This window comes from Aethalodelphis obliquidens, unplaced genomic scaffold (genome assembly GCF_003676395.1).
Source record: "Aethalodelphis obliquidens isolate GAN/ISIS:26980383/991018 unplaced genomic scaffold, ASM367639v1 scaffold50, whole genome shotgun sequence".
NCBI classification, from domain to species: Eukaryota; Metazoa; Chordata; class Mammalia; order Artiodactyla; family Delphinidae; genus Aethalodelphis; species Aethalodelphis obliquidens.
In genome coordinates, this window is record NW_020837994.1 from 3,363,796 (window position 1) to 3,391,512 (window position 27,717).

A 27,717-nucleotide genomic window follows, 5' to 3' on the forward strand; every position below is an offset into this window, starting at 1 on the left:
ACCCAGGAAGAAGCCTGGCACACAGTAAGCGTTCAACTAATATTTGAGGAACAAACAGTCACTACATCAACCTCTTTCTGACTATCTAACTTGCAAAAACGATAATCTCTGTTTCATCTATGGGGAGACTACCATTGACTCAATCTATCTTCAAAGACCAGAGTTTGTGAAGATGCTTCTTAACAAATTAGGGTTTTCAAGCTTTCAATAAATTCGCAAATTAACTTTGAGAACATACAGAGATTATAAAAACAAGTGGTGGGCACCTTTAAAGCTTAACCAATGCTTGCAGCATGAATGTTTTGGATAAATTAGTATAGTAGACTGAAAACAGGGCCCTATTTTATAGCTCCGCCCATCAAGACAAGGTGTCTATTATCCTTACCCCTTCTGGGCCAGCCTCATGACTTGCTTTGACCAAAAGATGTGGTGAAAGTGACGTTCTGTGAGTTCTTGAGCCCAGGCTTTGAAGCTATTGCCTTTGCCTTCTTGGTACTCTGAGACCACCGTGCCATAAGCCCAAGATGAAAGACCACATGACAGGCGCAGCTGTCCCATCTAGGCCCCCAGCCAATCTACCAGCTGAATGCAGAGTCCAGATGAGACCAGCAAAAGAACCACTCAACTAAACCACAAAACTGTAAACTTTTTTTCTAAGCCACTAGGTTTTGAGGCACCAATTAAGTAGTAATAGATAATTGATAATAAATTACCTTAACCCTCATAGCACAAGCTTAAGTGTGGTTTTATAGTTGAGGAAATATACCCAGATTATATAATCTGCCAAGGTCACACCACTATTAAGTGTCCTAAGAACTGTATGCAGCGATTAAAAGGCCAGCTCTGTGTCTCTTTTTTGGTCATCCTGCCATCATGAACCCATCAGTTCTTTCTGTCAAGGACAGAGGCACCTCTTAGAGCTCTGGATATAAGATAAACTCTGTTATCTTTTTTACAGCCTGCATGGGAAATGTGTCCTGATTTGACACATCTGCCAGGTTTGTCCACAACAGGGAAATGCACTGCTATCAGTAAGACCCAGCACTCCGCAAATATACCCCCATCCTGTTTTCTGAAACTCAAATAACACTAACTTATCCCAACATAAAATAATGCAATGACATCTTTGCAATATTCATTCATTTACATTTTAGCCAGCAACAATTACGCAAACACTAACAATTTATATCAGGGGTCATACAGCATATAATACTTAAAACGTTAGATAAATCTTACATTTAATAATTTCACAATTAAAATGGCTTTTTTTTATTCCCCCAAGTAGTAAACCATACACCAAAAGAAAAAAAAAAAGACCTGATCTTCAATTGTGAAGGTGAGAAATATTTTTGAAAAGAGAATTTACCACAAGAATCTGTTTTGTCCCCATCAAAAACAATGTACCTGAACTTTAAACAAAATTCACATTTTATTTAGGTTGAAATAAACTATACAAAATTGATTTTCTTCACCAAAAATAACAGCAATATTTTCTATATTATTCCTAGATAAACCACAAAACACTTATTTTTGTAGGTTTTCTAGGTTTTGCTTGTAAATCAAGATGAGGCAGTAGATACAGTCATGGAAAAAGACAGAAGAAAACAGACAAATCAGTTGTCAGTATCCATGGCCTCTGATCCTGTCTTGACCACGAAACAGAAGTGTTCAACATATACCTGTCAAAAAGCTTATGAAGATGTAGGCTCAATAAAGGAATGTAAACAGCAACAATCAGATGTGGAACAACAACGGCAGGCTCTTCCATTCAAACTTTAACTATAACTTGTTCCTTCAACTTCATTTGATAAAGGCAAAATCTACACTGAAATCCCTGTTTGCTGAGCTCACACGTTTCTCTTACAGTCTGATCGTTTTAACGGTCCCTTACAGATTTTTAACAGCATACTTAAAACTCCTACTATTCAAACGTCAGTCATGAGCTTCACTGTAATGTTTTATAAAATGTATTCCTATCTCCCATACGTCCTCAAAATTTATTTCTTCAAAGAAATGATACCTAAGTACCTGACAACTGGATCCACAGTGACAAATGTTATATCTAAAATGACTTAACTAATACAATTTCAAAGTGCCATTAGCAGAGATCACACAGAGTGTAACATGGTACTTTCAATGCTATCTTCTGGAAGAACAGTTAGGTCTCCAAAGCATGGGCCTTCAAACGGGCCATTTAAACAGGCAGATTATCAATGACTAATGTACTCAAAGGGAGGCCTACAGGTCAAGATATTCAGTGATTAAGTGGCCTACGTACACCTTACAACTTTTCTGTAAGATATTTTCAAATTTCTTACAGATTTTTTCAAATATCAAATATAAGAGAAAGCCTATGTTAAAAGTCTCTTAGGTATTTTCAATGGTTTCTGAATTATCTGTAGGAAGTTCTGACTTACTTGTATAGAGTTTGATATATGTATCCACCATTAAATCCAAATCGTGTTTTATATCAAAATTTATGTTAAGCAAAGCCAAGTTACTTGACCTTTGGTCTGTCAAAGTGTTCCTCAGGTATGCTTTGAGACGCTTTCGTCCATTTTCATAGCGTTCATTCTCAACCTTCATCACAGGAAGAATACACAGGACCTTCAGCAATGCATAAACATTAGGAAAAAACTTGATGTCTGGCAGATGAAGGGCTTCATAAATAGTGGATGGAAGTTCTATATCTTTCCCTCTGTGTTTCCACTTGATTCTCCAACAATGCAGCTCAGCAGAGAGTGTGTCAGGATTAGGTAAATCACTTCTGTACATGTCAGCATGATGCTCCTCTGATGTATTGAATTTAAGCTGTCCCATGACTGAGGGTACGAGAGATAAGCATTTAAGAGCTTTGAGGTGTTGTTCTGAGAATATATCTTTCAGTTCCTGAATAATGTGTTCCACTGTTGGAACACTTAGAGTTTCTTTATAGTAACTCTCAGAGGTTAGCTGAGATTCCAGGTTACTGTGCTGAGCTCTGCGAAATTTCCCTGGGAGTTTCATCTGAATATCAAGTTTGGCTGCCAAATTTGTGGCTTCCTCAAACCAAAATTCATGATAAACTTCGATATTTTCCATCACTTCATTTAGTGAATGCAGCACTGCAGTCAAACTACTGGCTGCAAAGAAGACATCAGAAGTTTGCCCCTGAAGATTTTTCCCAAAGGCTCTTGTAAAAGATAGAACATTTTTAAGAACAACAATGGTAACGATGAAATCAAAATCTGTTACTGCACTACAGAGTACAAATGCTCGGCCAGCTATACAGTTATTCCATCTAACATTTGTGTCACTATTAATACCATCTAAACATAAAACAAGTGCTTGTAGGAGGTCCACTAAGATTTCAAAAGCATCATGCCTGCCTGTCCACTGAGAATGGCAAATTTCCTTCAGTTCTTTGCCCCTTTCTTCATTGTTCTGAAATAGGACAGAAATTACATTGTCAAGTTCTAAAAGCAGTTGTGGTGATCGATGGAAAAAAGAACAAACTTCCTCAATTGTTCCTAACGCGACAGATACTCCCATAACAGGCACTGATTTTGCCAACCACATATTTAAGGCACAGGAAGAGCAGAGTGTGTAGATAGCTTGGGGATATTTCTCTAAAAGTCTAGAAGCAACAACTTTCATTTTGGAAGAAAATCCACTGGACACAATGTAAGCCTGGCCACGACAGTACTCCATGTTTAATCCCCACTTCTCAGTTATCGTAGTGTGAAATTTCACAGCCAAAATTTCTGCATCAGCTTCATAAGGCAGGAAGCCCACAAATTCCTCTCTCAGGTTGTGAGCTTCGTCAACAAACCTCACCAACACAGGCAGGTGCTCTTCCCCTGCTATGTCCACCACGTCGTCAGTGACAATGGAAAAGAAGTGAGAGTCTCTCACTTCCCTGAGGGTTTCTTCCCGAATGCAGCTCTCACAGATCTCTAGCATCTGTTTCTGCTGTGTTTTTGAACAGAACAATGTGTTAACTGCTGTTGTCTCAAAGCGCTTTCTCAGAACCTCTTCACCAGAATTGATCCGGCACTCCAGCAGTGCTTGAAAGTTATCAGGAGTAAAGAGACCTTCTGGGATTTCATCAGCTTCATGCCCATCCAGAGGTATGTTCTGTTTTCCCATAAGAATCAAAATTTCAAATAAAGATTTTAAGTATTCTTTGTTTTCCTTCTCTTCAAGGGTTAAAGGTAAAATGTCTTCATCCTGCTCTTCACCCCCTTCTTCTGCACTGGGGTTCTGAGCATTGCTGTTGTTTATTTCCTTATGTTTTGGTTCCTGTTCAGAAGTTTCATCAACTGGAAAACAAAGAATTAATTTTATAAACAGGCTCATAAGGAATCATACAAACAAAAAAATTACATTTTTGATTGGTTAAATACTTAAAACCCACAAATTCATTCATTCAACACTCATTGGGTACCTACTGGACCACAGACTAGGATACACAGGTTAAGATACACTCTAGTGGAGGAGACAAACACTGTGAATGGATATATTTTAACCCTGTATGTCAATGCTATCATGAGAGGAACAATTTCTTATAAACTTAATAAGGCACATCATATATACAGAGTAATAAAAGATAGTCCACGTCCTCACAAAAAGGAAGGGGAAGAGAACTAATATGTACTGAGGCACTGCGTTGGCATTTTATACGTAGCACGCTGCTCCCTGTACAGGCACGTGGTATCAACCCCATTTGACAAATGAGGACAATAAATAATTGTCCAAGGTCACAGATGGAGGTGAAATTCAAATCCAAGCTTCTCTAGCTCCAAGGTATCTGCTGACATTGTTTCTATCAAACCATTAATCTACGCTTTTATATGGGAGATGAGACAATACAATATAAAGCATATTCATGCAATTTTTAGGGCTATATTAGAATATTAGAAATCTTAGCCTAATCTCTTCATATTTGGATGGGAAAACTGCGGCCCTGAGGTTAATAAGGCTCCTGACCATAGTCATACACACAACCCTGAAAGTCCTGACCCCTGTGGTCCCTTTAGGTTTATTTTTTAACCATCACGGGTTATTAGACACTCCAAAAACAAAATGTGTGTAGTTTCCCAAATCTGGCATCCTGTTTCAAGGCACTGCACAGACTATCTTTCCCTCCTTTCTTTGCCTGAGTCCATGTCTCATCATCTATAAAGGGGGAAAATAATAGTACTTTCCTCAGGGCTACTATGAGAATTACATGAATTAATATAAGTAAAGCACTTATAATAATGACTTGGCACACAGTAAGCACTCAATAAAAAAAGTTATGTTAATAATAATAGGAGGAGGAGGAGGAGATAGGAAAGGAAGAGTAATAGTAATAACTGACAAGAACGGAAAAACCTTCCAGTCCTCATTCTTTAGTGACACAGCTCAGGCATCAGTACCTGGAGAACAGCTATTGTGACTCCTACTCTCTGTAAGCCCAAGTGTCTCAACAGCATTTATTCCTTAAATATTTACCAAGAACTTAGTATGCACTACACATTGGGTGGACAGAGATTCTGCTCCTTTCTTTCCCTACACTAGGACACTCTGCCTGTGTGCCTGCCATCCTTACCACACTGGGAGCACCTAGTGGAGAGAGAGAAGGCCAAGTGTATGCCATAGTGGCACTCAATAAAGACAAACTAAGACTTTATCTCACAGACAATTCAGACCACAGGACAATGCCTATCACACTCTTACATCATTCTCACAGCAGGTTTTTGGACATAAAACATATTTATTTGTCCTTACCAGGTCAAGGCCTTTTAAAAAGGCATTCAGAAGTTGAGTCATTAACACTATCACTTACTTTTTTTCTGTTTCAGTGTCCTGATTTCATCTTCACTCTAAATGACAAGAAAAAAATATCTTTGAGAAAACTGAACTCTAGTATTATCATCACAGACTCACAAGTAAAAAGTATATTATGAGTCAAATTTAATTCTTTTTTTTTTTTTTTGGCATGCGGGATCTTAGTTCCCTAACCAGGGATCAAACCCGTGCCCCCTGCAGTGGAAGCGCGGGGTCTTAACCACTGGACCAACAGGGAAGTCCCAAATTTAGCTCTTTTAAGAGCATGAATTCTTCATAAAGAATACATTCTTCAAACAGACAGATGACAGGAAAACTGGAACAATAATTTGTTAATGACTCCAAGTTTATAATAAAATACTAGAGGGTAAAGAATACATCATTTAACTTACTTTTATACCTATATCATCATAATTTGGGGTTACAAGTGTGTATTGGCTAATATTAATAAAAGGCATGAAAGTATATGATGGCATTTGAGGTCAAATCCAAGGGGCCATAAACCATGCCCCCCGCCCAATCTAACCCCTGGGATTGCCATGTAAAAGGGAGTTGCTGGATCCCAGAACCTAATACAAAAGCTATGAGAAACCTCTGGGAAGCAGAAAGTGACAGTGTCAATATGGAAGAGAAATGGATACATATAGCATAGAGAGCCAAGTGACATATACAGGGTTAGACTGAGGAAGAACTTTTCAATTATGTCCTTTTCTCTCCCTCTAACCCACTAGAATTCTTAGATCATAACCCATTCCATTACTATTGTGGGGCATGAAAGCAGCAGTACCAGTGACAGCTGGAGACGTCAAGGTGCCTGCTGGGTAGCACGGGACATGATATTGATAACAAGAATGTCAGCAGGTTAGCCAATCTGGAACATTCCCTCCTTATCCTATGGGCTGTGGAGTTACAAGGATGGCATATCTGGAAGAGTGTGCCTGCTGTAAGATATCTGAGGTTCCTTGAGGGGCAGAGCAGGGAAATGGTAGCTACAGGATGGGAAGTCGTTGAGCTCTTCACCCCTGGTTCATATGACTAAGAAAAAAGCTGAGGTGGAAGACTGTTGTGTAGTGTCAGCATTCAACTATAAGAAATCCCAGAAAAAAACAAATAAATAGAGGAGAAGAAATGCATGAAGAAATAAAAACTGAAGATTTCTCAGAACTTTAAGATGTACATCTGGATAAGAAAAAAACCTCCCATCTAGATACAGTTTAGTGAAATTTGAAATATCAAATATAAAGAAAAATGCTGAAGGCTGTGAAGGAGAAAAACGCAATCACCTAAAAAGGAACAAGAATCAGGCTGGCATCAGATTTCAATACCAATGATGGATGCAAAAAAACTAGAAAGAATATCATATAGACTATACATACCCTCTATGCATCAGTTAACAACATTTGGGGGAAAAAAGTTTTAAAAAATAAACCCATGTCTAGAAACTAAGAACAAAAATAATCTTATACTAAAGAAATAGGGGAAATTACAAAATACTCACAGATGAACAATAAAAGCACTACATGTCTAAAATTGTAGGATATAGCTAAAATATACTTAGACATTTATAGCTTTGAATATACATAAATGAGTTAAACATTCAAGAAGCTAAAAAAGAGCCAAAAAGTAAATCCTTCAAATCAAGAAGAAACCAATAAAACAGCTCATAAGTAAGGCAATCAGTGATAAAACTCACTACTGTTTCTTCGAAAAGACTACTAAAGTAATTTTAGGAGCAGAGAAAGGCAAGCGTCCTAAAATCCTAGATGAAGTTCATAAACTTTTGGAAACATATAGAACACAAGAAGAAAGAGAAACTACTAATAAACAAACAGAAATGGTAATCAAAATATTCCCTCATCCACCCAAAGCGCTAATGGTTTTACCAAAGTTCAACCTAACTTTCAAGAGCAGACAATAGCTACCTTATACAAGTTTTTCTGGAAAAATTAGGAGAGGGAAAAAAGAAAAGCTATCTAAATTATTTTATGAGGCTAACAGAACCTTGATATCATAACTGGATAAAAGGAATACATGAAAAGAAATTATAGGCCAACACTTATAAATGCAAAACCGTAGATAAAATACTGACCAACTGAATCAAACAGTGTATGAAAATGAAGGGAGATATACTGCAATCAATTAGGGTTCATCATAGGAATGCAAAGATGGTTCAACAACAGAAAATCCATCAATGTTATTCACAGCATTAAAGAACAAAAAAAATGAGAACTCAACAGATGCAATGGAAGTATTGATAAGTTCAACAAGTTATGATAAAAACTGTGAATGTGAGGACTAGAAGGAAATGAAGGGAATTTCTTTAACTTGATAAAAATTATCTAACAATACCAACAAAACTATCATACTTAATGGAATAAGGCAAGTGTACCAGCAGTGACATTACTGGGACTACTCAATACAGTACTAGAGGTGATCTTGACTAAACAATAAGACAGGCTACAGAAAAAATTAAAATTGGAAGAACTGAAAGAAGAGGCAAATTTGTCCTTATTTGTAGATGATACAATCAACTACATAGAAAACTCAGTAGACTATTAGAATTAATAAAAAGGGATCTTCAAAATTGGTGGAAACAATCTCTCAACCAGAAATACATTATCTATATCAACAAAAACCATAAGGTATTTAGGAAGTAATTAATCTAAGGTAATTGGGAGATTGGGATTGACATATATACACTACTATGTATAAAACAGATAACTAATAAGAACCTGCTGTATAGAAATTAAATTAAATTAAAAAAAATTAATCTAAGGAAGGATGTACACGTTCTCTTCTAAAGAACTGCAACAGGGCTTCCTTGGTGGCACAGTGGTTGAGGGTCCACCTGCCGATGCAGGGGACACGGGTTCATGCCCCGGTCCAGGAGGATCCCACATGCCGCCGAGCGGCTAGGCCCGTGAGCCATGGCTGCTGAGCCTGCACATCTAGAGCCTGTGCTCCGCAACGGGAGAGGCCACAACAGTGAGAGGCCGAAGTACCGCAAAAAAAAAAAAAGAACTGCAACAAAAACCCTGAATTTTTTTCAAATTTTTTACTTTTTGCACTCCTGAAAGTGTTTTAATAGTCTTTTCAAAGAACCAGTAGTTTTGTCAATGATTGCTACTACTTGATAGCTATTCTATTGGGTTTTTTTTTTTCAGTTTATGGATAAGACTAATTAACATTGTAAAAATATTAATTCAAAGTACTTATAATGAAAATCTCAACAGAATTTCTAGAACATGACAAAAGGATTCTCAAATTCACATGGACAAATAAAGGTCTACAAATAGCTAAGACAATTTTGAAAAAGAAGAATTAAGAAATCATCCTTTTTGAAAATAAGATATAATATAAAGTGATGGTAATTTTAAAAAGTGTGGTATAGCTGTAAACAAACAAATCTTCCAGTGGAACATAACAGAGTTCCCAGAAACAGCCTTGCATATATGTAAACTTGGTATACGACAGAGGTGGCACCTTACACCAGACGGATTAACAGACCATGTTGGGAAAACTTGATCTCTATTAAGAGAAAAATAAAATTAGGTCTCTACTGGACACCACACATACAAATTTAAATGGATCACAGATCTAAATATGAAAGGTAAACAGAGAAGAAAATGAGGAAAATTGGACAGTTATATTAAAAAAGCGCATAGTCGGTGGACTGAAATGACATATTAAGTGCACTAGCATGGATACAAAAGGGAGGGGAGGAAAGGAAATGGTAATAATGGAAGAAGGAAAGAAAATAAACAAACAAGGGACTTCCTGGTGGCAATGATGACAGAAAGCAATGGTCTGAGGAGTCTGAGTAATTTAATTCTGTTCATTTGAGGTCAACAAAAAACAGACAGGTTTCAAGGTTATCAAAGGTTTGTAAAAACATGCAAAAAGATGCCACATACAGAGATTTAAAAGCTTTTTGTAAACCCTGTCAGTACTTAATAGTGATAGGATCCTTATTTCTAGTAAAACTACCCATGTCTTAACTTTCACTTATCCCTTTGTGCTTAATTCTGGATATATACCTCAGCCCCATTTTCTTTACTACAAAAGAAGAGGTGGGTTTTTTTTTTTCTTCTTCCCTGGAAGAGAATGAGTTAGGAGCCTGTAATTAACAGCATACTTTGGCTCAAGTCAACGAGTATCAATTGGCTAAATTTGAAGAAGATTTTCCAACGTAAATACTAAAACAAACTAATCATCTTATGTCCACACTACTTCAACAATAACCATAGCATTAATTTCCCATAATGCTACCTCTGGAGTAGATAGTAACTTGGTCCCATTTTTACATGAATGCATCTATATTTGATTTCATAATATTATAGAGGATAGGAAATCTGGAAGCACACTGACATACCAATTCTTTTATTCGTTTTCTGTGTCTACTGTGTGGATTATTCAAATGGCTGGTAAGATCAAATATTGTTGGTATTGCATTATCTCGAAGAACTGTCCTATAAGGGCTCTGAAAAAGAAAAATGTGTTAATTCAGAGACTGTCCTTAAGAATGTATCACACATAAATAAAATTCTAGTGTTAATGATTTCCCCAGTACTCCTTCAACTCTAATTCTGAAGTGTAGAGACTTGTAGAATGGATGATGTCAGTCCAGATCCACTTATTATTTCTAACTCTTTTTGCATTTGCCCTTCTGGCAATCTTTCTACTATAAATGAAGGAACTGAATTGATGGTAGGCATAAAAAATAAAATGTATCTGCACTTTACATATATTTTTCTGATTCAATCTCCCAGCTACTGTTCTGTTCTTCTATGAGCCCACAAAACAGAGCAGGCACAAAAGTTTCTCAAATAATCTATCCGCCTGTATGTTTTATAATAATTCTTCCCTCCTTTACCTGCTGTTCACTCCATCTTTGCTACTATTACTGAGAAGCATCAAGGCACCATGAAATAATATTGGACTAGGACACAGGAGACTTAGGGGCTAGTCCAAATCCTACCAGTGACTCACTCTCAGACCCTGACTAAATTCTTTCCCTTTCTAGACTCAGTTTCCTCTTCTTAATAAAACTCAGGTACTGAATTAGATCAGTATTTCCCAAAATGAAGTTATTCACATACTAATGATCATAATGTTTGCCATTTCAGTTACACAACCATCTATACTTTTTCATAATCCACTCACTTTTTTAGTTAACATTATCTTAAGCAATAAAAACTATACAATAATGATTTGATGAGCTAGTTATACTTTTAACACATATTACAAAACTTCTAAAATAAAAATTGGTTCATGTGCCACCTGAAATCACTCATATACCACAAGTGATATACATAATCACACTTCTGCAAACACTGAACTAGGTATTTCTAAATTCCCTTCTAATTCTAATGTTCTTATCATTGAAGGATGACCATTCTCTATCTTAATTCCTCTTAACCTAATCCAACCTGGCTAGAAGTTAGATGCATACTTAGATGGTGACAGTCTTCCACAGCCAGACCAGAGGAGGTCAGGTAAGGATAAGAAGTTTATTAAGAGGTAGAGTAACAGATGAATAACTGCTACTACATTTCCCTAGCTAGTCCAAAGAAACAGTGCCTTTAATTTCTTCCCAAATTTGCACTGAAATTTATTCCCAAATTTGCACTGATAAAAACAAAATACACTTCAGTTTAAAAAGCTTTTGTAGGAGCAGTGATTGTCTCAAAGATGACTAATAGGGCTTCCCTGGTGGCGCAGTGGTTGAGAGTCCGCCTGCCGATGCAGGGGACACGGGTTCGTGCCCCGGTCCGGGAGGATCCCACGTGCCGCGGAGCGGCTGGGCTCGTGAGCCATGGCCGATGAGCCTGTGCGTCCGGAGCCTGTGCTCCACAACGGGAGAGGCCACAACAGTGAGAGGCCCGTGTACAGCAAAAAAACAAAACAAAACAAAAAAAAAAGATGACTAATAAAGCGTATTCAAAGTATATGCCAAACAAAAATAACAATTCCTATGTTTTTGCACCCAAGGAAAGGTTAGGAAAATATGATGGAAAAATATATAATTAAAGGGAACACACTATCTTAGGTTTCATCTGAAGAGTTGTTAAACACATTTGGGAAGAATTTCTATTTACAGTCAATGTTTTCTAGTTCAATCCCAAGCCTCATAGAAAACACAAAGAAGAAAATCTATTTCTTAAGGATGTTCAGCTTCTAGTGTTGGGCCAAATATCCTGAGTCTACTACGGAGTTTGATTCAGGGATTGATTTGGGACACAATCAGTGAAGGGAACAAAAACTATACTATACCCCAAGTGTCTCATCTTTCCTACTTAGCAAACATCTCAAAAAGCAAAGATATCCACATACACAGTAAATTCTTGATATTTTACCAATTAAATAAAGAGAGGAGGGATAAAACATTGTAAAGACTTTAAAAATTCAAATAAAATTAATTTGCTACCAAGGAAAGATATTATAGACCAGAAAACAATATATGAATAAAAAACATGCAATTTTTTACATCTATTTATAAGTACACATGCCAATAAGGGTTATATTCAATTCGTGTGCATGATAATTTTTATTCAGTATCAAGATTTAATCTTTATTAAGCTGATTTAAGGTTTGAGCATAAAGTAATGATCTTACTCTAGCATCAAAGATAATATCTGGCTCTCGTTGAACTAGCCACAAATGTTTACTGAGGAGATCTTAAATGCCAAACTAATGAAGTCAAAACTCTTAAAACATCTGGGTATAAGTATTAGATAATCCAGATTTAACAGCAATATCTTCTACATGTGTAGAAAGAAAATATCTCACATTTGCATTAATTGATCCAAGATTAAAGAATTATGTGGAAATTTAAAAAGCGAAAATAGTTCTGTTCTATCCTCTAACTATAAGCAAGAATATGAGTGAACTATATTTTATATTTCTCACATTAGTCTTATTGGAATTAACTAATTAAGAGACCATATTTATTAATAAAATAAAAATGTAAAAATGCATACGGCTTGTGTATTTAAAATAATTTGGGATATTTTTACTTAATGTCAAGAACATAAAGTTTGCCTTTTAAACATATGAAATCTCTTATTTTGATCATTATTACCCTCTTAACAAAGCAAGGCAAAAATATCCCTCAAATATTTGTGATTAAACTGTTGAACCGGAATTGGCTCACCTCCCAATGACTTCACAAGTATCTGCTTCAATTAATTTTGAGAAATAAAATAACCCAATCATTCTTTAGTTTTCTGATGCCTCTGCAAAATGTATCTGAAAAAAATATCAAAATAAATTGCTGCATAACAATATATAGTGTACCTTCAAATCAAGTTTATGTCTATCCCAATAACTGAGATGATACATGTTTTAATACCTAAACAAGAATATATTATTTGTTTAACAAAACTGTCTTCCTAACTAGTTAAGTGTTTCAAGTCTGCTTCATTTCAATCAAATCTGTCCTATTTGTGCCTTTTATGAATCATAGCAATAACAGAATCACAGAGGGTTAAAAGTCTTAGACCTCAAGAATTATCTGATCTAATTTCTTCATTAGAAATTGGGGCTCAGAGAGGGGAAGTGACTTGGCCAAAAATCACAGTTAACAGTAGCAAGGCTGAGAGAGTCAGGTTTTGATATGAAATTGCAAATTACTGATGGAAACGTTTTTTCACATTAATTGCATGATTTGCTTCCTGTTGTGTCCAGCAAATAAAAATTAAGGGTTGGTTCTAACAGTACATACAAAACTTTGAAAACAAAGAGCTCTATTCCTTGATGAAGATTTCACTCATAAAAAAGCTCTAGAGAAGCTGATCCAAATAAAAATGCCAACTTTACTTTAAATATACACATTTATACTCATCTAAAATTTTCTGAAGGCTACAAAAGAAGTTTAAAAGTGGCTACCTCTAGTGAGTAGGAATGGGGCATCAGAAACAGAAGGGTTTAGAAAATAAAAACAGGTTTTTAAGAACAAAATAGATACTATTAAGCTCCAAATTTGTCTTCATCTTAAAAAAAAAAAGTGGCAGGCTGTAAGGATACTCTCCAACATTAATATATAAAGCTTTACATTCCAACCAAATAGTAAGTGAGAGGATACGAAACAAAAAAAACAAGCCCTCTGGTTACTTACAGTTCTACAGATCATAGAAGTCTCAAAGTGTTTGGCACACAATCGATAATGTTTATTTAGTTGATCAGGTGTTTTATCTTCTAAGTCTGCTCTCCTACAGTTCTCCACCCACTTCTGGCATCTATAAAAGTAAAACCAAAATACAATAATGGAATATGAGCTCAACACTTAAATTTCAGCATTCAATTTTAAGGTAAATATCTATTATGGACAATGGATTCCTGCTCCCCTATAACCAAAGAACATAACATAATTTGGAGAAGCTGATTAATAACAAAACGAGAGCTGGAAGAAACCTCAGAAATCATTTAGTACGTTCAATTAAAGACAAGGTTAAGAAGTAACTCACTCAGAGTCATGTACAAAATCAGCAGCAAAACTAGAACCTAAACCTGAATCTTTCAACTCCCAGGACATCCTAGCATCAGAGAGGACTCAATCATCAGCAATACAAGCAAAAAACTGCGCAACCATGAGGCCAATGGCTTAACATTCCCCTCAGGATTTCAACGTAAACAAGCATATGAAAAGACACGGTCATTGTAGAAAATTAGTAAGTAGATGTTCTATAAATAACTAGTTGATTATGGAAGCATGATGGCTGTATTCATCTGCTTTATTATAAACATGATTATCTACAATGATGTACAAACTAGATTGCAAGCTCCATGAATGCATGGATTGTGTCTACACAATCTAGTACACAGACAATGTTAAAGATAGTGAATGAGACAAAGTCCACGTCCTCTTGGTGCTTAAATATCTGCAAAAAAACATCATCATCATCTTCTTCTTCATCATCATGCTTCTTCTTCTTTTTCATCATCATGCTTCTTCTTCTTTTTCTTCATCATCATGCTTCTTCTTCTTTTTCTTCATCATCATCATCATCATCACAATGCTTATTAAGCACTTATTAAGAGCCAGACACTATTCTAAATTATTTCCAAAGGGGATAGAAATGTTCTATGTACCTAAAAAGGCAAAAATAAGCTCTACTGGTAGAAATTTCAGGAAAACAAAATTGAATATAAGTTGATTAAAAAAAAAGAAACAAAAACAAAGGGAGTACTATTATTATTATCCCCCTTGTGCAGATGAAGAAACGAAGGCACAGAAATGTTAAGTAATTTGTTAAAGGTTACAACTAGATCTTTCCTTCATTCTTCAAGCTTCTAAGAATAAAAGTCCACCATGAATATATAGTGTCACAAACTTGAAAACATATTTATTTTATAATTACATCATAGTATATTTTCTTATGTCTTAACATTACAAATTTACCCCTAAACACACACAACACTCTGACACTTAATTTGCTCCACTCTCAATATGTAAAACCATGGTGAAATGTCGATTACCTAACCTAAAATAAAACCACACCTAAATTGTTCAGCATCTCATTTGACCAAGAAGTAATACTATACACAGTAATGATGACTAAGATGTCCATATTTTAATCATAGTTTTACACAGCTGTACAATATGATTATAAATATTTCATGTTTCAACATCTAAATTATTTGGTATAAAAACTCTTACCATAAAATAATTTGCCATATTGCTAGAGTTAAGTTTGTTTTTTAATACTTAAGTCTCTGAAGACCTTCTACACAGAACACTACTGTCTGTATTATTTCTGAACTAAGTTGAAGTAGCTTTCTGGTAAAAAGAACACTCAGATTCAATCAAGAAAGGTTGAGCATCACTTTGTTATAAAGCAGAAACTAACACACCATTGTAAAGCAATTATACTCCAATAAAGATATTTTAAAAAAAGAGAAAGGTTGAGCAGAGAGGCCAATTAACTACACCTACATGTTCCATATCAAATACCTAGAAATAAACCTAGTGAAAGATGTGTAAGACCTCTAACAGAAAAAAATTCTTTAAATAGCTTAAATAAATGGAGGGATATACAAGTTCATGGATTGGTACACTGAATCCTAAAGATACTGAACTTCCCTCGTGGCGCAGTGGTTAAGAATCCACCTGCCACTGCAGGGGACATGGGTTCGATCCCTGGTCCAGGAAGATCCCACATGCTGCGGAGCAACTAAGCCCGTGCACCACAACTACTGAGCCTGCGCTCTAGAGCCCATGTGCCGCAACTACTGAGCCCTCGTGCTGCAACTACTGAAGCCCGCAGGCCTAGAGCCCATGCTTCACAAGAGAAGCCACCCAATGAGAAGCCCACGCACCACAACGAAGAGTAGCCCCCACTTGACGCAACTACAGAAAGCCCGTGTGCAGCAATGAAGACCCAAAGCAGCAAGAAAAAAAAAAAAAAGATATCAATTCTCCTCCAAATGATTTACTGATTTAATACAATCACAACAAGTTCTTTTGGGCATGTCTCTGTGTGTGTGTGTGTGTGTGTGTGTGTGCGTGTGTGTGAGAGTCAGAGAGAGAGAGACAGAGAGAAATGACAAAGATCATTCTAAAACTTTACACAGAAATTCAAAGGACCAAGCATAGTCAAGACAATCTTGGGGAAAAAAAGTTGAAAGACTTATACTACCAGACAGTAAGACTTATTATAAAGGTTATTAAGACAGTGTGGTTGGTATTGGCACAAGGATAAAACAATGGAACAAAATCAAGAGCTGTGGATGCTTAAGACAAAGGTAACACTGCACAGCAGTGAAGTCAAATTTTTTCAATAGTGCTGAATGGGATATCCATATAAAAAAAATGAATCTTGACCTGTATTGTTACACCATATACAAAAAAATAAATTCCAAGTGAATTGTAGATCTAAATATAAAAGGTAAAACAAAGTTCCCAAAAGATAACACAGTAGACCATCTTCATCACCTTGGCACAAAGATCTCTTAAAAAGGCAGCAGAAAACATAAACTCTAGAGGAAAAGATGAATACATCAGGCTACTTTAGAGTTAATAACTTTTCTTAATTAAAAGAAGTCACTTAAGAGTGAAACGGCAACCCACAAAATGGAAGAAGGTATCTGCAATACACAAATCCAACAACGAATTCATATCCAAAATATATATGAAGAACTCCTACAAATAAATCAGACAACCCAATATAAAAATGGGCAAGAGACTTGAACAGGCAATTAACAATAAAAAGCTGGCCAATACACATGAAAAAAATGCTCAGTAAAAAAAAATAATAATAATAGGACTTCCCTGGTGGAGCGGTGGTTAAGAATCCACCTGCCAATGCAGGAGACACGGATTCAAGCACTGGTCAGGGAAGATCCCACATGCTGCGAAGCAACTAAGCCCATGCGCCACAACTACTGAGCCTGCGCTCTAGAGCGTGCGAGCCACAACTACTGAACCCACGTGCCACAACTACTGAAGCCCGTGTGCCTAGAGCCCATGCTCCGCAACAAGAGAAGCCACCACAATGAGAAGCCCCTGCTCACCGCAACTAAAGAAAGTGCTCATGCAGCAATGAAGACCCAACACAGCCAAAAATAAGATATAAATAAATAAATTTTAAAAAAATAATAAACAATTTTTTCAAAAGCTCAATCTCATTAGTCATGAGGAAAATACTAATTAAAACTGTAAATATTACTACATACTCATATAAATGACTATGATATAAAAGAAATAATACCAAATGTTGATGAGAAGGTGAAACAACTTGGCCCATCAAGGGTGGAAAGGATAAACTGTGGTATACTATTATATATAGACTACTATGGCAATGGGAATGAATGAACTAGCTAGATCTCACAAACATAATGTTGAGCACAATAAGCCAGGAGTACATACTATGTGATTCCTTTCATATTAAGTTCAAGAGTAGGCAAAACTCATCTATGGTGATTGTGCAGAAAAAGAGTTAACACAGCAGGCCTGAGACTGCTATCCTCAGAAAGGCTTGTTTTTAAGGCTGGTCTTTTGGCTGATGTCTGGGAACTTGGCTGGTAAACAGTTTCCTACACTGACATAAAACTTCTTCTAACTGATAAGGTGACTTATGGCGCCTAGACTGTGCAAACAGTATGACCTTTAATGAGCACCTGCCTTCCTTCTGGGAGTCTGGAATTTTAGCATATGCTAAGCAGAGTGTGTCTAAATGACCACACCTCAATAAAAACTTTGGGCACTGGGTCTCTAACGGGCTTCTCTGGGCAGAAACATGGCACACATGTTGCATTTTCATTGGTGGGGAAAGTGGGATCTGAGTGACCCCTCAAGGGAGGGAGAGAGCATAAGGAAGCCTACACATGGATCCTTCCATACTCTACCTGTGTCTTTTTCCGCTCATGATCCAGATGTGTGTTCTTATTACATTGCTGTAATAAATCTTAGCTGTGAGTACAATTAAACACTGAGTTCCATGAGTCCTGGTAAATCTCTGGATACGGGGGTGGCTTGGAGACCCCCAAAACGGTAATGATAGTGAGAACAGTGGATACATTTGGGGAGAGGTAATGACTAGGAGTGGGCACAAAGGAGGCTTCTGAGGTGCTCGTAATGTTCTATATCTCGAATGTAACCTGGGTATATTCATTTTGTAAAAATTCATCAAGTTCTAGACTACCATTTTTGCACTTTTTCCTATGTATGTCATATACCAATAAAACAGCTCCCCATCACTCTTCCCCTTCTCCTCAATAACCAACTAATCTAATGTGTGTGAAGTCAAACAGCGTCTATTATGGGGGAGAGTAGGGCCACAGGGGAGAGGAAGTTTGGGATGTTAGTAACATTCCATTTTTTTTAAATCTGGGTAAAAGTTTCATGGACATGTTACTCTGAAAATCTAACAAGCCATACACTTATGATTTGTGATCTTCTGTATATATATGTTTTACATCAATAAGTTATAAAAATTACATATAACCACAAGCCTTTTTTACATGCATACATGTATTTGTTTTGTTTTGTTTTGTTTTAGTAGTAGTTATGAGACTTGTGGCTACATCTTGGGGGTTTTTTTCATACATGTATTTGTGTATGTGTTAAGATGTATACACACACTTACAGTTATCTCTCAATTATTTTTTTTAACCAATGTCTTCCCTGTCCTAGCTCTCCTTGTCGCTGTTCTGTGCCCTGTACTCCAGATTCTGTAGACTTTTTTTTTTCCCTTGGCAGAGTGTAATGACTCCCCAAATCCATCTACTTCCAAACTAGTCTTCCCTTTCTCTCACCCCTTCTCCAAGTGTAAAATGCTTTTAAAAAGCCAATTTGAGAATATCTTTCCCTGCTTAAGATCCTTTAGTGACTTCCCGTTACCCTTAGGATAAAGAACCTCACGTCTCATAAGATTCTGTACAATCTAGATCTTGTCGACCTTTCCCTCTTCATATCGCCATCCACCCTTGCACTCTGCCCCCTCACATGCCTTACTTCAGTTTCATGAATGCACTGTGATCCCTTTTATCCTAGAGCTGTTCCCCATGCTGTTTATTCAACCTAGAATCCTCTTCATTGCTTTTCACTTCCTTTCCAAAGCCTTTGCAAACATCAGCCGTCAGATCTTAGCTCAAACGTCACTTATTGAGGAAAACTTTTCAGATTTGAAGAGTATGTACCCCCACACACACACCCAGATAGGTAAAACTCCTCTACCTCTCTGTACAGTAGTCTCCCCCTTATCCGTGGGGATATATTCCAAGACCCTCAGGGGACGCCTGAAACCACGTATAGTACCAAACCCTATATATACTATGTTTTTCCAATACTAACGGGTGGGTAGTGTATACAGTGTGGATGTGCTGGACGAAGGGATGATTCACATTCTGGGCAGGACAGAGTGGGACGGTGCAAGATTTCATCATGGCTACCCAGGACAGCTAAAAGTTATGAATTTCATCCTGCCAAATCCAATGGTCACTTTCTATCCTCACTTTCACTCTTTCAGTACTATTCAACCATCATTGACCACTCCTTTTTAAGTTTTGTTTGTAATATTTTCCTTCAATGGTCTTCAACTTATGCAGAATTTCCAAACCATATTCCAAGGAACACTAGTCAAAGAACTGTTCCAATAAAAAAAAAAAAAAAGAAGGTTTCACGGTCAAGTAAGTTTGGATAATATTACATACTTTATCCTACATTTGGGGTTTTAGATATTCCTGTAGGAACTTGAATAAGTTAGCTAACCTCTCTGTGTCTGCTTTGCTCATCTGAAAGTGTTCCCAGTGAATTTAAGGTTCTTGCCTCCTCGCAAAAGAATGTGAAGATGATGTGATAGGTAAGAAGTAGATTTACTGGACTTCCACGGTGGTGCAGTGGTTAAGAACCCGCCTGCCAATGCAGGGGACACGGGTTCGAGCCCTGGTCCAGGAAGATCCCACAAGCTGCGGAGCAACTAAGCCCGTGCAACACAACTACTGAGCCTGTGCTTTACAGCCCTGCAAGCCACAACTACTGAAGCCCGGGTGCCTAGAGCCTGTGCTCCACAACAAGAGAAGCCACTGCAATGAGAAGCCCACGCACTGCAACAAAGAGTAGCCCCTGCTCGCCGCAACTAGAGAAAAGCCTGTGTGCAACAACAAAAGACCCAATGCAGCCAAAAATAAATAACTAAATAAATTTTTAAAAAGAATGGGATTTATTTAGAGAGAAACACACTCTACAGTGTGGGCCATCTCAGAAGGCGAGAGGCCTTGGGAAACACACTCCATAGACAGAGTGTGGGCCATCTCAGAAGGCAACAGAACCTCAAAATATGGCATCGTTAGTTTTTATGGGCTGGGTAATTTCATAGGCTAATAAGTGGGAGGATTATTCCAACTATGTGGGGGGGGCGGGGACGGGGCGGGGATTTCCAGAAATTAGGCCACCTCCCACTTTTGGGCCTTTTATGGTTGGCCTCAGAACTGTCATGGCGCTGGTGGGTGTGTCATTTAGCTAATATATTACAATGAGCATATAATGAGGCTCAAGGTCTACTGGAAGTTGAATCTTCCGCCATCTTGGATCTAGTTGGTTCTAACCAGTTTTTGTCATGTCCTATGGCTATGTCATTCTTTTAAAGGTTGTGCCCTGCCCCCTTCCCTCCTGTTTCAAACTATCTCAAAACTTATTGCAAGGGTTAATTGAAATAGTGTACATAAAACACATAGAATAGTACCTGGCACACAGAATAAAGTATTCTCTAAGTATTATTGTTATTATTACAACTCACAGCATTGTTTGGAGGATTAAATGAGAGCATATGAAAGTACTTTAAGACTGTACCTTACAGAAGTGATTCTCAAACTTCGTAATCTCAGGACCCCTTTACCTCTTAAATTATTAACTATCTAAAGAACTTTTGTTTATGTGCATTTTACCTAACAATGTTCACAATTATAGAAACTAAAACTTAGAATTTTAAAAAATATTTATTAATTCATTAAAAATAGCAATCCCATTACATGTTAACATAGAAAACATTTTAATAAAATAACTATTTTTCCAAAACAAAAAACATTTAGTGAAAAGAATGGCACTGTTCACCATCTTTGCAAATCTCTTTAATGTCTAACTTAACAGAAGATACCTAGATTCTCACATCTGCTTTTGTATTTAATCTGTTGCCAAACGTTATTCTGGTTGACTTCAACCAAAGACAATGACTCCTCAATGCCATGTAGTTTCAAAGGTTATTACAATATTCCTCTGTTTCCCATTTAGTTGTGGATATTCTTTGATAGGACACTGGAAGTCCACAAGTGGTGGTTTCTTAAAGATTAGCTGCAATGTGGAATCTGAAACCAGACCAATGAGCCTTTTCACACTGTTTCATTAAAATCCATTAGTCTAACTTGCACTTTGAATAGAACTTTTATCCATGCATGTCTTTGTAAAATCATGAATTTATCAGTTTGAGTTAGGCAGACCATCGGAATGGTAACACATTTCACTATACAATATATTAAAAGTCACATTTATCAATATCACCACTGATCGCATCAGAAAAGTCTAAATATTAGAGAGCTGTCAAGCTCAAAGTGATGAATATAAATTTTCCAAAATTCTAATTTTTCCTTGAATGCTTGGCTGTCAGTTGCTTTCCTTGAAGTGGCAGGCTTATTTTTGTTCATTTCCAAGAAAATATCTACCAAACACCTGCATCTGAATAATCACAGTTAGAAAATTTTATAGAACACAAAATGTAATTTATCTGAGCAGTGATTTCACAATGTTACTTAGCCCCTAAAAAACTCCACTGTGCACTCCTGAGAGAATGAGCATGAAAAAAGCAAATAATATCAGTGTTATTATGAAGTAGTTTTTACCTTGTAGACTCCTTGAAAGGGTCTTGGAGACCCTCACAAGTGCCTGGGAAACCACCGTTTTACATTTTACATCTTAGAGCACATCAACTCTCAATTAACTTTGATTAAATTACCAAAGAAACTTGGAAGACCTCACTAGCTCAGGGATGAGTCAGTACTAACTGCCTGAGGAGGAAGGAGAGCCCTTTAACTGCCCAACTCTCTCTAATAATAAGAGCAATTCATTAGCTCTACCTTTACCTGGTCTGGGGATGAGTTCCACTGTAACCTGCCCCCAGGTTCCTGCCAAGCTTGGGCATTAGTCAAGCCATCCTGGGGCAATCATGATTCAGGCGTTTTTCTTTTTAAACTTTAACTTTAGGTAATCTATCTCCCTGCCACTGCCCTAAGGTGAGTTGATTCTATTATTTTATATTTTTTAAAAAGTACATTAATGCCACTTTTTCTAAACCAATGAGATATTAGAGTATGAAATTCCACATAGTGCCGTTTATTGATTACACTCTTGAATTTTTTTTTTTTTTTTGCGGTACGCGGGCCTCTCACTGTTGTGACCTCTCCCGTTGTGGAGCACAGGCTCCGGATGCGCAGGCTCGGCGGCCATGGCTCACGGGCCCAGCCGCTCCGCGGCATGTGGGATCCTCTCGGACCGGGGCACGAACCCGTGTCCCCTGCATCGGCAGGCGGACTCCCAACCACTGCGCCACCAGGGAAGCCCTACACTCTTGAATTTTAAGTTACCTCTAAATAGATGTTTCTAAAAGTGTGCAAGGCATTTATAAATATGAATGGGAAATGTACTATTTAATAGCATTAAATATACTTATCTTTATTGTTAGTTAACAATGTGAGTTAACTTTTGAATAATAGGTAGGGTGGCAATGTCAGCTTTTATCAATCCTCCCTACAACCCATTTACAGAAAAAAAAAACTAGTTATAATCACTAACCCTAAGAATACTGTTATTAATTCAATAAACTCTGGAAACTATGTACTCCTTTATTATAATTAACTCTGGGCACAGTGGAAAAAAACTGTCAAATTCAGTAGAATTTGAAATCCTATAGTATTGACCTTTGGTTCAGAAAAAGTTAAGACCTTTAATACACTGTTAAGTAAAATAAGCCAGACACAAAAGGACTATTATTGTATGATTCCACTCACAGTATGAGTAGAAAGTACCTAAAACAGACAAATTCATGGAGACTGAAAAGTTGACTGGGATATGAGGAGTTATTGCTTAATGGTTAGAGTTTTTGCTCAGGGTAATGAAAAAGCTGTGGAAATAGAGAGTGGTGATGATTGCAGAACACAGTGAATGTAACTAATGCCACTGAATTATACACTCAAAAATAGTTTTAAAAAAATGGCAAATTTTATGTTATACTACTGCCATTTTTTTTTTTTTTTTTTGTGGTACGCGGGCCTCTCACTGTTGTGGCCTCTCCCGCCGCAGGGCACTGGCTCTGGACGTGCAGGCTCAGCGGCCATGGCTCATGGGCCCAGCCACTCCACGGCACGTGGGATCTTCCCGGACCGGGGCACGAACCCGTGTCCCCTGCATCGGCAGTCGGACTCTCAACCACTGCGCCACCAGGGAAGCCCACTACTGCCATTTTATATAAGGGACTTGAGCATCCATGGATTTTGGTATCCGCGGTGGTGGTGGGGGTCCTGGAATTAGTCCCCTGCAGATACCAAGGACAACAGTATATTTTTATCAAAAAATTTAAAAATTAATAATGTAACATACCAAAAGCCACTGAATTGCACACTTTAAGTGGGTGAATTGTACGGTATGTGAATATCTCAATAAAGATTTTTTTTAAATAAATTTACTTATTTTATTTATTTATTTTAGGCTGCATTGGGTCTTCATTGCTGGGCACGGGCTTTCTCTAGTTGCAGAGTGGGGGCTACTCTTCGTTGCGGTGCACGGGCTTCTCATTGTGGTGGCTTCTCTTGTTGCGGAGCACAGGCTCTAGGCGTGGGCTTCAGTAGTTGTGGCTCACGGGATCTATAGCACAGGCTCAGTAGTTGTGGCGCACGGGATTAGTTGCTCCGCGGCATGTGGGATCTTCCCTGACCAGGGCTCGAACCCGTGTCCCCTGCATTGGCAGGCGTATTCTTAACCACTGTGCCACCAGGGAAGCCCAATAAAGATGTTTTCTTAAAAAAATTAACAAAAGTTCATAATTTGGTCTTGAAATACTCAAGGGGCTCTTACATAAAAAGGGCACCAGGGACCTCCTTGGCGGTCCAGTGGTTAAAACTCCACACTTCCACTCTAGGGGGCACGGGTTTGATCCCTAGTTGGGGAACTAAGATCCCGCATGCCGCACGGCAAGGCCAAAAATAAATTAAATAAAATAATAAAATTTAAAAATAAAATAAAACAGGAAACAGCTTTGTTCATTGTCACCCTAAGAACAAAACTAGGACCTCCCAAACATAAATTATAGGGAGGCACATTTCCACTCAATAAAAGGAAGAAACAATAGCCAATGCTGTCCAGAATCCTCAAGTATCCCCTCACAAAGCAGAGAAACTGGTACTGGGGGTGTTTTAGCAAAGGCTCACCTGTCAGAAATGCGCAGGATCCCTAAAGGGTCCATAAAAAATTTGACATGAAATTGTGTCGATGTCTTCTCTCAACGGTCCTTACATTAGATTCCCAAAGGGGACAGAGACCCAAAAAAGGTTTAAAAGCCACTATTCTTGAGGGAATTCTGACACTTCAAAGGATACTGCACTAGATCTAAAAACTCCTTCCAAATCTGAGACTGTAGGCCCCTAAAGGACATACTCCCTGACTAAGAAGTATAATGAAAAGAGTATCCACTACCTATGAACATGAACAACCTGTGGTCCAGAATTGACTAGTGGTGTCCTCATTACGCAAGTGAAATATACTCCCAATTTGTCTCAAAGGAAGATAATGCTGAATGGAGTGAGGCTCAGGCAGATTAAGATGCTCCTCTTCTCTGCTCCCACAGAACCCAACAGCTTTTCCTCACTCTCTTGAGCTAGTTCCTCCTCATCTCCCGGAATTTTAAACACTAGGAACACCCCAGGGCTCAATCCTCATACCTACTCTGCTTTATTTACCTGGTTCCACGGTTTTAAATACCCTCTATAAATTGAGAACACCCATATTTACAATCTCCAGTCTGGAAGTCTCTAAATTCCTGACTTGTATATCTTTTTATGGTTTTAGCTCTTAAATATTTAGATCATTGATCTAAATATGAACCATTTTGAGTTCACTGATGTATATAGTATGAAGACATCTATTCTTGAATGTCTATCAGGCCTCTCAAACTTCACATGTCCTAAACCAAACTTTTAATATTCCTCCACCAAACCTGCTCCTCCCTGTCTTCCATAGCTCAATAAAGGCTCAGATTAAAAATCTTAGAGTCATTCTTGACTTCAGTTTTTCTCTTACAACCTACATCTACACCATTAACAAATCCTGTTGGTTTCACCTTCCAAAATATATCTCAAATGCAACTACTTACCACCTCCTCCTCTATTAACCTGGATTATCGCAATTGCCTTTAACTGCCCTTTCTGCTCCCACCTCTGCCACCCTACAATGTATTTAACAAGTACCCAGTGATCCTGTTTAAAGTATACGTCTCTCCCCTCTAAACCCTTCCACGACTTCCTATTTCACTCAGTATAAATGCCATAGTGCTTTCCACCGCCTACAATGGCCTACACAATTTGCCCCTACCACATACACACACACATTTTTCTGGTCTCATCTTTTCCTCTCCCTCCTTCCTTAAACCAGCTTTAGCAGTCCAACCAGACTTCTGGTTGACCTCTAACAAGCATGCCCTGCCTATGCATTTACTGTTTCCAGAGACTGAAATGCTCTTCCCCTAGATACCTCCATGGCTGACCCCCTAACCTACTTCTGGTCTTTGCTCAAATACACCCTCTTAGTGAAGCCTTCTCTGATAATCCGATTTAAAATAGCAATCGTGCCTCCCCTGCTACTCCTATTCCCCTACCCTATCTCCCATCAAACACTTGCTTTTTCTCCATAGTATTTATCACCGTCTGACACAAGGTATATTTACTTATTTCACCCCACTAGAACGTAAACTCCATGACAGCAGGGACTTCGATTTATTTATCTGTACCCTCCCAGTGCTCAGAATAATGCCTAGTACCTAGTAGGCCTTCGATAGATATTTGTAGAACTAATAAACAGCATGCTATATTATAATCGCTTGCTTACATATCTGCCTCCTTAATGGACTGTAAGCTTTCTGCAGGCAGCACCGCTACCTCGTTCACTGTGAATTTCCAGTACCTCTAATGTTAGTGCCCTAGCACACAGTAGGTGTTGATCTGAAATGAATGAATCAACAAGGGATGCCAAGGAAAAAATCCTCAGCCTTTCAAACACAGTCCCTACTCTACCACTCTCTAAATACAAGTCAGAGCGTGTGGGTTACCTCAGAGAAGAGGTTTCAATACCAACTCCCATGCCCTCTTGCGTACCCCGCCCCCGCCCCACCCCCCGTTATCCCCACATTAACCAAGTGAGATAATGAGTAACGGTCAGAGCCAGAATGTGAACCATGAACAAGTCCGAAGGAGGGAGTAGTTGTGACCTGACTTGAGATCAAAGGTGGCCGGACTCCAAAAAGAAACACTGTCCCGGGGGTAGAAGGGCCCCGGTGACCACAACCATAGAATCCAAGTCCCTCTTTTGACAGCTGGGGAAACTAAAGCCCAGGGAGGACAGAGACTTGTCCGAGGTCACACGAGCTCATCAGGGCGAGAACCCACCTTACCCCGCCCTCGCCGCCCCAGTTGCCTCTAATTTCGGGTGGAGCCCTACGCGCCGAGCCCCCGCGGGGGCACGTGCTCCAAGGCCCTAGAGCGCCACCCCGCCCACGGCTAGAGGCCCGCTCCCCACCTCGGAGCCGGCCTGGGGTCGACAACTGTGCCCCCCCAGCCCCTCTTAGCCCCGGAGCCTGCCCGGGGTCGGCGGTTGGCAGCGCGCATCGCGGAGGAGGGCCCGGGCTGCCAGCTCCGCGCCCACCGCTCACCTGGCTGGATCCCGCGGGAACCTGAAAAAGGCCAGGTCCGACTGCGTGCTCTTCCGCGTGCAGTTGGGGGCCGCGCAGAAGTTCGGCATCGTTGTCTGCCCGCCGGCCGGCCCAGCCCTCCCCTCCCCGCCTCCTCAGGGCAGCCCGCCCGCCCGTCGGGGCCGGGGAGGGGAGCCAGGCCGGCCGGCCGGCTCGTTAGGGCCGGCGCGCCGGGGGGAGGGGCGGGCGGGAGAGAAGCCGCGAGGGGCAGGAGGGGCGCCGCGGTCCGAGGCCGGGCTGGGGATGCGGCTCGACAGTGCTGTGAGCGGCCGGGAGGATTTACCGCCGCCGCCGCCGCTGGTGCACCTCCCGCCCGCCCGGGACGCTGCCGCCTCCTTCCCACAATGCACCCTGGCGCCCGTGGGTGCCCTCTCTTCCCTCAGCCTTCCTCCCCGTCCCCTCCTTTCCGCCGACTTCTCCGTAGGCGGGCACGCGCAAGGAAGCGCGCCTGCTCGGGCGTGGC

The 27,717-nt window shown here is 39.0% G+C and overlaps 1 protein-coding gene across 1 annotated transcript; it reads right to left on the bottom strand.

Moving 5' to 3' along the window:
- Positions 1-1,123: 1,123 nt before the first annotated feature.
- Positions 1,124-27,610, bottom strand: THAP12 (THAP domain containing 12). Its single transcript, XM_027083438.1, has 5 exons — positions 27,216-27,610; positions 13,928-14,048; positions 10,184-10,291; positions 5,810-5,846; positions 1,124-4,301 (listed from the first exon to the last, which is right to left on the bottom strand). The coding sequence occupies exons 1-5, from the start codon at positions 27,302-27,304 to the stop codon at positions 2,368-2,370; spliced, it is 2,289 nt and encodes a 762-aa protein (XP_026939239.1). The 5' UTR covers positions 27,305-27,610; the 3' UTR covers positions 1,124-2,367.
- Positions 27,611-27,717: the final 107 nt, after the last annotated feature.